This window comes from Pelophylax lessonae, assembly GCF_965119305.1.
Source record: "Pelophylax lessonae genome assembly, chromosome: 10".
NCBI lineage: Eukaryota > Metazoa > Chordata > Amphibia > Anura > Ranidae > Pelophylax > Pelophylax lessonae.
The window spans coordinates 174,033,190-174,045,524 of NC_138777.1; the positions used below are offsets into that span (position 1 = coordinate 174,033,190).

Sequence of the window (12,335 nt, forward strand, 5' to 3'; positions counted from 1 at the left end):
AGTCCGGATAGAGAGACACCCGGACCCCATTAAACTTAATGATGGCCTTCTCCCTTGCCAATCTGAGGGCCTTTTCACGGTCACGATAGTGTAGTAGGCGTGCCAGCATGGGGCGCGGTGCGTTGCACGGAATGGCCCGGGATGGAGTACGGTGGGCCCGCTCCACAGCAAATAAGGGGGAGAAGGCATCCCTGCCAAAGGTCTCCAGAAGCCATTGTTCCACAAACTCCGTGGGGTCCCTGCCCTCCACCTTCTCCGGGAGCCCCGCGATCCTGATGTTGTTACGCCTCAGGCGAGTCTCAATATCATCCGTTTTATCTTGAACTGCCCTGGCTAGTGATGAAGTCGCTCGGGTCTCAGTAATAATGGAGGGTAACTTGTCTTCCACTTCACTGATGCGCCCTTCCACAGCAGTAGTCCGTTCCCGCATTTTTTGGAGGTCATGCCGCAGCAGGGAGACCTCCTCAGTGAGCCCCCCAGCCTCTCCTCCACCTTGCCAACGGAGGCTGTGCACTGCTGCACCGCCAGCAGTATCTGGCCTAGGGTGGGCTGAGAATCGCCATCCACCGCGTCCCCATCCATCCCCGGGTCTATGTCAGCAGGGGGTAAACATGAAGCAGGGTCTTCAGTTAAGTCAGTCGCCAGTGTCGGGGCCGCCCCCCCCTCTCCACCAGCCTGGGAGCCCGTCGCCTGAGCATAGGTAAGTTTCTGGGTGTAGTACAACATGTGTTTGGTGCCCTCTTTGCGGGGCTTGCCCTGCTTACCCCCGGGATCCTTGCCCTTGTCCGTAGCGCGCGGCATCCCCTTCTGCATGGAGGCCGCGGCGCCATGTTGGATCTCCAGGCCGGCAGTGTCTTCCCGGTTTTTGCGGGTCAGCATGGTGCGGAGCAAGGCACAAAAAGTACCGGAGGAGTCCTCAGGGGGAGAGGAGAGCGTTTGTAGCGGGTACAGATGAGGTAAGTACCGGAGGAAGGATCGGTGATCAGGATATCAGCGGGAGCTCCGTGATGCGCGACCACTCACATGCCTTGCTTGGCCACGCCGCCCGCTTTAAACAATTTTAACGGTTACCTGTTTAGAGTTACAGAGGAGGTCTAGTGCTAGTAGTATTTCTCTCTAATGATCGCTGCAATACCTTACATGTGTGGTTTGAACACTGTTTACATTTGCGGGCGCGGCTTTGGCGCGCAAGGATGGAGGGATGGGGCGCTTTAAAAAAAAACATTTTTCTTATTTTTGGTATTTTTGAATACTTTAGATTTTTGAAAACTGGCGCGTTACTTATTTTAGAATAAAATAAATTGAAAGTTATGTAACGTGTTGTAGTGTAATTGTATTATATTTTAGAACGACAACTGTACTGATTAAATGAAAATCGCACAATCTGGTATGTTCGCGCTTGCCTGATCGGACATTATCAGATGAAATATCGTGATCGGCTCTCCAAAGCTGTCTACTAACGATCTGATTATTGTACAATCGCTTCAAAAGCGGCATTTTTTGTCTGCTTTTTGGATTGTGTTTACGGGCCATAGTAAAGTGGGGTACACATTATAAGAAAATTGGGCGAACGATCATCCGATTTTCCTCGTTTTTTCACAGATGAAAGAAAATTTGTACAAAAACTCTTATACAACAAAGGCTTTTTTTGTTGATGTTTATTGTCTTTAAAACATGGGCAGTCTTTCTTTTCTGATTTTTCTAGTGCTAAAAGGCACACATTAAAAAGGAGTTTAGGTAGAAGGATTTTTGCATTCTGATAAAAAGCCTTCTGTGTGTAGCAACCCCCCCCCCCCTCCCAAATACTTACCTGAGCCCCATCTCTATCCAGCGATGTCCATTAGTCCCTCTCCCTCCTGATTGGCTGAGACACAGCAGAGGTGCCATTGGTTCCCACTGCTGTCAAAGTCAATTAGCCAATTAGTAAAGAGAAGGGGTGGGGCTAAATGAAAGCTCCATGTCTACATGAACACATGGAGATGTAACTCACCTCGGGTGCCCCCACAGCAAGCTGCTTGCTGTGGGGGAACTTAAAGCGGAGTTCCACCCTGGATTTTTTTTTTTTTTTTTTTAATACCCCCGGGACAGTCAGGGCTAGTGCATTCCACAATGGCTAGCCTCTGATCTGTCCCGGGTTGCACTTACCTGTTAGGACAAATACTTACCTTGCAAACGTCTTGTCCAGCGCTGCCATCTCAGATGTGGGCAGCTTGAAGCCAGCGAGATCCCCTTCGGCGTCTTCTTCCGCCTTCTTCGGTCCCACGATGCTCTGCGCCGGCCCCGACGTCACTTCCGGGTCGCGCGCGTCATCCCTCTACAGCTTCTGGGCATGCCCAGAAGCTGTTTAGAAGGGGATGACGCGCACGACCCGGAACGGACTTCGGGGCCGGTGCAGGCGCAATGATTCCTGGGAGCTATGACGTTCAGCTCCCAGGAATCATTGCAGAGCCAGGAAGTGACGACGGGCCGCGGCCGAGGAAGGAGAAAGAAGGAAGTAAGGTAAGTATTTTTTCTTCGCTACGAGGTAAGTAAAAAAAAAAAAAAATATGCGATTATCCATTTCTTTTTCAGGTGACCCGGAGCGAGAAGATGGAGGTAAGTATAAAAATAGGGTGGAACTCCACTCTCCCTCCCAGGAGGGAGGGCTTGAAATCGAAGAGGGACCCAAGAAGAGGAGGATCTGGGCTGCTCTGTGCAAAACCAACTGCACAGAGGAGGTATTTATATTTATAAAAAAAAAAAAAAGAAAAAGCGAGACTTTACTAGCACTTTAAACAAAAATCATTTGTTCTGGTACAGTACGAGAAACATTTTGGAGCTTTTCAAGGCTCTTACACAAATCAGGTGAGAATTTTCATCCAAAGAACTTTTGCAAGATTTTCGTATGGTGTGTACACAACTTTCTACAGTCAATACCGACTGTCTGAACAAAAATTTCCAATGGGACAAGCTCCAAAATGTTTCTCGTACAGGAACAGAACAAACGATTTTCGCTTAAAGTATAACGCTTTTTTTCACTTTTAACTACAGGTAAGCCTATAATAAGGCTTACCTGTAGTTACAATTAATATCTCCTAAACCGGCACGGTTTAGGAGATATTTGCAGTGCATGCAGCCGCTCACGCGAGCGGCGCATGCGCTCTGAAGGTCTGGCGGACCTTCAGCTTCCCTTGCCGGAAAATGACTCTCGCGCGCATGCGTGGGAGTGACGTCATCGCGGCTCTGGCCAATCTCAGTGCCGGAGCCGCCGAACCCGGAAGAGACGCTGTGGGATCATGTCAGCGCCCGCAGCGGTGTCCGGGGTCCGTGTCGGGGCTTCGTTCTAAGGTAAGTAATTCATAATGAGCATTATGCCTTTGTCTTGCAGGTTTTTTTTTTATTTTAGGTTTACAACCGCATTAATGTGTATAATTTTCCCCTTTGGAAATCTTCATTCAGAAAGTCGGCATCGGGTGTAGAAAGTTGTGTACATACTATACAAAAATCGTACAAAAGTTCTCGCCTGACTTTCTTAGTGTGTTAAGGCTCGTACACACTATAAAAAAAAATCAGGTGAGAATTTCTGTCCAAAGAACTTTGGTACGATTTTTGTATAGAGTTTACACACCTCTCGATAGCCAATTCCAACTTTTGGTAAGAAAATTTCCAAAGGGACAAACTCCAAAATTTTTCTCATAGTGGAACAGAACCAACGATTTTGTTTAATGTGTACAGTTTTCCCCATTATAAATTTACCTTCAGAAAGTCAATATCAGCTGTAGAAAGGTATGCACACACTATAAAAGAGTTACAGAGATGGTCTAGGGCTCAAATTATTTCTCTTGCGCTAACGATCGTGGTGATACCTCACATGTTTTGAACATTGTTTACATATGTGGGCGCAACTTGCGTATGCATTTGCTTCTGTGAGCGAGCTAACGGGGACAATTTTTTTTTCCTATTTATTTTATCTTATTTTTCCAGCTTTTTTTTTTGATCAGTTTTATTTCTTATACAAGGAATGTAAACATCCCTTGTAATAGAAATAAGCATGACAGGACCTCTTTAATGTGAGATCTGAGGGTCAAAAAGACCTCAGAACTCATATCTACACTAAGGCCCCATGCACACGGGGTGTTAGAAAAAACGTACGTTAAAGCTAGTTCTGACACCGGAAAAAGCAGCTGTAAAAACGTGCTTTCAGTAGCTTTTTCCATTGGCGTTATTGCACGTTTTGCCACGTTGCTTTTAGCAGAGTTTTTTTCTGCCTCCATTCAAAATCAATGGTTCCCTATGGGAGCCTATTGATTTGAATGGAGGTCGCACCGCAACACCGCAAGTCGGATCTTGCGGGGCGACTTACGCTGTGAGAATTTTGAGGGGGAACTCCACGACAAAATGGGAAAAAAACGGCGTGGGGGTCCCCCCAAGGTTCCAAACCAGGCCCCTCGAGTCTGGTATGGAATTTGAGGGTAGCCCCATGCCGAAAAAACGGCATGGGGTCCCCCAAAATCCATACCAGACCCTTATCGGAGCATGCAGCCCAGCAGGCCAGGAAAGGGGAGGGGACGAGCGAGCGGCCCCACCCCCCCTGGACCACACCAGGCCACATGCCCTCAACATGGGGGGGTGTTGGTGCTTTGGGGCAGGGGGGGGCTCTGCACCCCACACCTCAAAGCACCTTGCCCCCATGTTGATGAGGACAAGGGCCTCATCCACACAGCCCTGGCCGGTGGTTGTGAGGGTCTGCGGGCAGGGGGCTCATCGGAATCTGGAAGCCCCCTTTAATAAGGGGGGCCCCCCCAGATCCCGGACCCCCTCCCTATGTGAATGGGTATGGGTTACACTGTACCCCTACCCATTCACCCCATAAAAGGCAGTGTATGTAACTAACGACAGGAGACGTTTTGGAAAGTTTATTAAAAATCTTCATCTGTTGTTCTCTGCTCTTCTCCCTCTCCTGGTCTTCTGCTCTTTTGCTGTCCACTCTTCTCTTCTTCTTCTTCTTCCTCCTCTCCGCTCTTCTGCTGTCCAATCTTCTGCTCTTTTGCTCTTGGCTCTTCTCCCTCCGGTCCTCCTCCGACGATGTCTCCGATGATTATGCCGGTCTCTGGAGCTTGTTATATAGCCATTAGGGGCGTGGCCGCTCGGTGAAATCATCGGGAGGCCACGCCCCCTCATGTCACAGACGACGTCATCTGTGACATGAGGGGGCGTGGCCTCCTGATGATGTCACCGAGCGGCCACGCCCCTAATGGCTATATAACAAGCTGCAGAGACCGGCATAATCATCGGAGACATCGTCGGAGGAGGACCGGAGGAAGAAGAAGAGAAGAGCCAAGAGCAGAAGATTGGACAGCAGAAGAGCGGAGAGGAGGAGGAAGAAGAAGCAGAGAAGAGCGGACAGCAAAAGAGCAGAAGACCAGGAGAGGGAGAAGAGCAGAGAAGAACAGATGAAGATTTTTAATAAACTTTCCAAAACGTCTCCTGTCGTTATTTACATACACTGCCTTTTATGGGGTGAATGGGTAGGGGTAAAGTGTACCCCATACCCATTCACATAGGGAGGGGGTCCGGGATCTGGGGGGCCCCCCTTGTTAAAGGGGGCTTCCAGATTCCGATGAGCCCCCTGCCCGCAGACCCCCACAACCACCGGCCAGGGTTGTGGGGATGAGGCCCTTGTCCTCATCAACATGGGGGCAAGGTGCTTTGAGGTGTGGGGTGCAGAGCCCCCCTGCCCCAAAGCACCAACACCCCCCCCATGTTGAGGGCATGTGGCCTGGTGTGGTCCAGGGGGGGGGTGGGGCCGCTCGCTCGTCCCCTCCCCTCCCCTTTCCTGGCCTGCATGCTCAGATAAGGGTCTGGTATGGATTTTGGGGGGGACCCCACGCCGTTTTTCCGGCATGGGGCTACCCTCAAATTCCATACCAGACTCGAAGGGCCTGGTTTGGAACCTTGGGAGGACCCCCACGCCGTTTTTTTCCCATTTTGGTGTGGAGTTCCCCCTCAAGATTCTCACAGCGTAAGTCGCCCATTCAAATCAATAGGCTCCCATAGGGAACCATTGATTTTGAATGGAAGAAAAAAAAAAAACGTATAACGTGGCTTAAGGCACGTTAAGCCACGTTATAGCAACGTTATTCAGCCTTTAGCAGCGTCAGGCATTTTTAACGCTCTAACAATGGTCCTCAGAACACGCAGGTCATGGGTTCTTGTTGCAGCTTAAAAACGCCTAGGCCACTTACAGCTCAAACTTCTGTGTGTGTATGAGGCCATAGAATAACATGGAGGTGCGTTTTTAGGCTGCAAAAAGAAAACGCCTGACGCTACTTACAGCGGCGTTAAAAACGTCCCGTGTGCATGGGGCCTAAAAAAGAAAAAAAAAAGGTATTTTTTTTCCATCTTGAAAAAGAATGGGCTCTTTAAATCTGTTGCTAGGAAGTGACGTGTGACGTCACTCTGGTCCTCCAAGGCCATAGAGTTGAGTGAGGGCAATCTGGCCCTCACTTGACTTTCTGCCTGAGGGAACAGCAGACCGGATTGTTTTCCCTGCTACCAGCGGGTCCGGTAAGCAGGGAAAACGACTGGGAAGTGGCGGGAGAGGGGGGGCACCTCCTCTCCTGCCACCCATAAGGGTGATCCCGCTGGGACCACCCTTATGTTAAAGCGTACCACCCGCAGTTTAAAAAAATTATCGGGGTTATGGCAGCTATCTGCTGCCACAACCCCGGTATTTAACGTCAAAGTACCAACGTAAAACTGCAGTGGGCAGTCCAGAAGTGGTTAATGTGTACCCTTTTTGTACAAGAAAAAAATCACAAAAGACTGCGCATAATCAGAAAAAATTAAATACCAAAAAATATTGCCCTTTCACACTGGCTTTATGATCAAGTCCACCTGTCAGTTTTTCAGGTGGACCTGATCGGATGCTGCTTGTACCTCTATGGAGCAGCGGATGTCAGTGGAGACATGTCCGCTGACACCTGCTGCTATCCGATCCGGTCCATGAAATCCAGACGGATGGAAACCCTATTTTCATCCATCTGGAGCAGTGGTTCTCAACTCCTATCCTCAGGACCCACTAACAGGCCAGGTTTGCAAGAGAACTGAAATACTTCACAGGTGATACCATTTGCTGTTCAGTGATTGCAGTATTCTAGTCTGCATCCCCCCCAAGGTAATACTTAAAATCTGGCCTGTTATGGCGCTTTTCCACTGCATGGAACCGAACGGTTCGGCTCGCTTTTGTGCTTTTCCACTGCTGGTACCGCATGGTACGGTGTAGGAACGGTTCGGTACGGTGGCGCTTTTCCACTGCATGGAACTGAACGGTACGGCTCTCAAACAGAACCACCTCTATTGTGGTTCCAAGAGGTACCATACCGGTACCATATCCCACAATCCTTTGCATGCAGTCACTACTAGCCACTGATTGATCAGAGAATTGTTGTTATCCCACCCACTTAAAGCGGAGTTCCACCCTGGATTTTTTTTTTTTTTATTACCCCCGGGACAGTCAGGGCTAGTACATTCCACAATGGCTAGCCTCTGATCTGTCCCGGGTTGCACTTACCTGTTAGGACAAATACTTACCTTGCAAACGTCTTGTCCAGCGCTGCCATCTCAGATGTGGGCAGCTTGAAGCCAGCGAGATCCCCTTCGGCGTCTTCTTCCGCCTTCTTTGGTCCCACGATGCTCTGCGCCGGCCCCGACGTCACTTCCGGGTCACGCGCGTCATCCCTCTACAGCTTCTGGGCATGCCCAGAAGCTGTTTAGAAGGGGATGACGCGCGCTACCCGGAACTGACGTCGGGGCCGGTGCAGGCGCAATGATTCCTGGGAGCTATGACGTTCAGCTCCCAGGAATCATTGCAGAGCCAGGAAGTGACGACGGGCCGCGGCTGAGGAAGGAGGAAGAATAGAAGTAAGGTAAGTATTTTTTCTTCGCTACGAGGTAAGTAAAAAAAAAAAGAAATATGCGATTATCCATTTCTTTTTCAGGTGACCCGGAGCGAGAAGATGGAGGTAAGTATAAAAATAGGGTGGAACTCCACTTTAACTTTAGTACTACTTCAGTGGAAAAGCAAACCAAACCGTATCGAACCGTTCCAACACCGTACCATGCGGTACCAGCAGTGGAAAAGCAAACCGGGCCAAGCCGGGCTAAGTAGAGCCGAGCCAGTACTTGCAGTGGAAAAGTGTCAATAGTGGGTCTCGAGGACAGGAGTTGAGAACCACTGGTCTGGAGAATCGGAACGGATGAAAAAAAGCCAGGCGGTCCATTTTCATCCGATCTCCAATAGAGGAGAGCAGGGATCTGACAGCTCTGTCTTGGCAAAGTAAGCGGGGATGGAGCTGTCACCCGTCTGCTTAGCGGGAATCAGCGGATCGATCCCCCGCTGAGCAAAACCGAGTCCGCCGGGCGCATCGCTCGTATCAAAGGACCCTAAGTTGTACGAGAATTTTCTTTTTTCTTTGTACGAGAATTTTCATACGAATTTTAGTTGATCGGTTTTGATTTGTTGTTGACACAATGTAACTATGCAATGAAGTCCATACCTGGAATTGAGCTGTAACCCCCCCATCCATAATGAAACTATTGGCCTGCCTTTGGTTATGAACACCAACTGCACTGTACATTCCCAGCACCACCCCTCTCCTATAGGAATAGATATGTCATTTGTCTAAGCCACGTCGGAGTGCGGTGATCCATGCTGTGCTGCCTGGGCAGGTTGTGTACACCATGACAAGAAACTAGCACCCTGCTAACATTGGAAGAACTTTGTATGCACAGGGCTCCCCTCATTAGGGCCGGTTACCCATGACGACAGTCATTATAAACATATAAAAGCAGTGACAGAACGAGCCTTGTACCCCGCATAGGGTGGCAGATAGGAGCCGCTCTGCTGAGACTCGGTAATGTCCCTCCTCTGAGGGAAACACACACACTACACCCTTCCCATCCCCACTGATAAGAAGCGGGAACTCAGCTCAGTACCGACCTGTTGACTTCAGAGGGGAATCCAGAACCAGTGGGCGGGACATGGGGCGGGGCGCATCCATTGTCAGCGGGGCGGGCGGGAAGAGAACTGTAGTCCTGAGCGGAAGGAGATCGCCTCAGTCTGAACTACAACTCCCAAGGTGCATTGCGCAACCCACCTACTGCTTACTTATTTTATCCTTATAGAAAGCGTTGTAATTATACGTTCTGTAAATGAACGCCTCACAGGTGCTGTCATGGCAGAATTTATAGGTAGATATAGTACTTATTAAAAACGTAGTGGACAATACATTTCCTAGGTGAAAAGCGTTGTATTTTTTCTTTGCTATAAAACGAGTCCTTTGTGCGGACATTTCCCTTCTGTCAGGGCGGTAAAACATTAAAGTTTGGCGTGTTCAAATAAAAAAAAATACGGGCGTAACCTGCATATGCGCATGCGCGCTTCTACAGCGCCCCAACTCGCATGTAGGTCAGCCTCCGCGCCACGCCCAGCGCTCACATGTCTGGCGGCTCGGTAGAACCACGCCCTGTGCCGTAGCTCCGCCTTCCGCAGGCGTCGCCCGTTCGCTGCGTCATTGTGTCGGTGTCGCGCTCGGTGACAGGAGAAGGACGGAGAGACGCACGTATCTATTTTATATTTCCTAATTCCCTTATTTCATGTGTTATTAGTATAGTATGTGTGTGGTGTGGTGGGTAGAGGGAGCTGTACGGTGTGCCCGCCCATTTTGTGCTGCATTAATGTGCATGCTTTAGCCTTTCATGCTGCTTTCCCCATATAGACCTATGTACACATTGTGACTGGAGGGAGGGAGGCTGCTGCTGCTTTCTTTATGCTGAAGGACCATCATTCTTGTATTTCCCTTCTTATCTGGCCTATGTATAGGTGAGCAGCGTGTACATGACTAATCAGGAATGGATGATTGTGTGTGATCTGTATATTCATGTAACCTGATTATATAAATGATCCATTAATAAGAGGACACCGCCACTTCCTGTGTGTCTGTCTGGGAGGGTTGTCATTGCTGACCATCTTAGCACATCCTGACCTCATCCACCCCTTCCTCATTTTCTCCTTTTCTAATGTATGAAGAGAGCCCAGACATCCCTCGCTGGGGTGGAATAGACCGCCATCAGCAGACAAAAGATGACAATTCACAATTTGCATGGCAACCCTTGTAGGATGCAGTGATTGGATGAACATTGTAGTAGTAGGCCGCATCTGGCCATTCTGCCCTGCTGAAGTTGGGAGCTCTCATATTTTTTTTTAGAGTGGTTGTAAAGCTGAAAGGGTTTTATTTTTTTTAATTTTTTTTGCTTGTTTTTTACCTTAAATACATTCTCTGCTTTTAAGCGATACCAAATTTATTTTTATTTTTTTCTATATCAAACATATACTTGCCTCCTCCGTGCAGTTGGTTTTGCACAGAGCAGCCCGATCCTCCTCCTCTCTAGTCCTTTTTCTGTGCTCCTGGATGCACCCACCAGCTAAGTGCCTCTATCTATCGCCGGATAGTGCATCCGACAAACTGCGCGACCAGCCATAGCCCGCCCAATAGAATTTCGATCCTGCTATGACGCTGCGCACATGCGCAGTTCGTCAGGCAGAATCCGACGATTTTTCCCGCAGTCTCCCGTTGAAGAATGCATCTGAGGGACTGCGCATGCATTCTTCGACGGGAGGCATTAGCCGGCGCTACACCGGCTCCTGAGCCCTGCTCTGTGTATCCATAAGACGCACAAAGCATGGCTTGACCCTCGCACCCTTCCCACTGTCTGTGTTTTTTTTTTCTTTAACTTTATTTTGCTTAACGTTTACAAGTACAAAACAAAGAAAAAGTAACCAGAGCCAACATTGCTCAGATATGAAGATATTATAGAAACTGATTGTCTCCACTGCCTCTGCTTGACAGCCAGTTGCTCCCGCTGCTGTATCTCAGCCAGCGAGGAGAGAGCGACACGGGTGAGCCGCTGCTCCTGTGCACATTGCTGGATCGGGCTTGACTAAGTAATCCAGGGAGGTGCTCACTGAAGGTTTCTTACCTTCATGGATAGAATGCATTAAGATAAAAAGCCTCTAGCATTACTTAAAGGTAAAAAAACTTTTAACAGTAGAACACAACCCCCCCCCCCCTTAAAATTTATTCCACTGCCTCTGATTTACAGTCAGTTGCTCCCGCTGCTGTATCTCAGCCAGTGAGGAGCGAGCGACACGGGTGAGCCGCTGCTCCTGTGCACATTGCTGGATCGGGCTTGACTAAGTAATCCAGGGAGCTGCTCACTGAAGGTTTCTTACCTTCATGGATAGAATGCATTAAGATAAAAAAGCCTTTAGCACTACTTAAAGGTAAAAACACTTTTAATAATAGAACACATACCCCCCCCTTAATATTTACCTTAGCTTGCCCTCCCCCCCCCCCCCCTCTGACTGGGGCAGAGCCAGGCTGAATAGACACAAAAAGTCTGGCTTGGGATCAAATACATACGAATGTCGCCATGGGAAGCGTAGGGAGCCAGGAGCGCTGGAGGGGGACCCAAGAAGGAAAGGAATGGGGCTGCTAAGCGCAAAACCACTGCACAGAGGAGATACGCGTAACATGTTTGTTATTTAAAAAAAAAAAGAGAGCTTTGCAATCACTTTAAAGGATAAGTGCACCTTTGGGAATGTGTTACATGTTCCCACTCCTACAGCTGCTCCCTGAATTAGGGGCAGAGTTTTGTGAATGAACGAACTACAAGTACCAAAATCCTTTGCGGCTGTCGTCTTGTAGTTCTCAATGAACTACCGTGGCGCTGTTGAGCGCTCTAAGTAGTTAATTGATTCTTCCTGTCATTGTGAAACTACCTGGCCTTGCGATGTACGAACAGACAGCTTATGCTTTTTTCTTCTTCTTTTTTTTTTTAAGTGAACTCTGCCTTTAAACTTACAGCTCCTCCTGCCCCTTTAAAGAGGTTGTACACCAAGAAATTTTTTTTTTGTCTTCTTTACAACCTGAAAGAGAAACCCATAATGAGCTAGTATGCATCGCATACTAGCTCATTATGAAATACTTACCTTAGAACGAGCCCCCGCCGTGCCGTCCACTTACCTGTATGACGGGCGACATGTATAGTCGCCCGTCTTCCGGGATCGCGGCATCCGGCCATCTGATTGGCCGGAGCCGCGGTGACGTCACTCCCGCGCACGCGCGCGGGAGCCGACGGTCACGGCACGGGGCTCTGAAGGAACGGCACGATCTGCCGTTCCTTCAGAGCGCATGCGCCAGTGACGTCACTGGCTGCATTAAAGGTAAATATCTCCTAAACGGTACATGTTTAGGAGATATTTACAGTACCTATAGGTAAGCCTTAATATAGGC

General features: G+C 48.9%; 2 protein-coding genes across 5 annotated transcripts in view; one reads left to right on the forward strand and one right to left on the reverse strand.

Annotated features, from left to right (window-relative positions):
- Positions 1-9,045, reverse strand: part of ATL3 (atlastin GTPase 3) — a 141,285-nt gene extending 132,240 nt beyond the window's left edge. Inside the window, exon 1 of the mRNA XM_082270845.1 lies at positions 8,981-9,045. Within this exon, the coding sequence (XP_082126971.1) occupies positions 8,981-9,041 (61 nt within the window). The 5' untranslated portion in view covers positions 9,042-9,045. The remainder of the gene's footprint in view (positions 1-8,980) is intronic.
- A 418-nt stretch (positions 9,046-9,463) lies between these two features.
- The window catches only part of RTN3 (reticulon 3), a 72,178-nt gene continuing 69,306 nt past the window's right edge, over positions 9,464-12,335 (forward strand). For 2 of the 4 annotated variants that reach the window (XM_082270183.1, XM_082270185.1), the window contains exon 1: positions 9,464-9,602. The gene's annotated coding sequence lies outside the window, so the exon portion shown is untranslated. The remainder of the gene's footprint in view (positions 9,603-12,335) is intronic. The other 2 variants (XM_082270184.1, XM_082270186.1) reach the window with 1 other exon arrangement.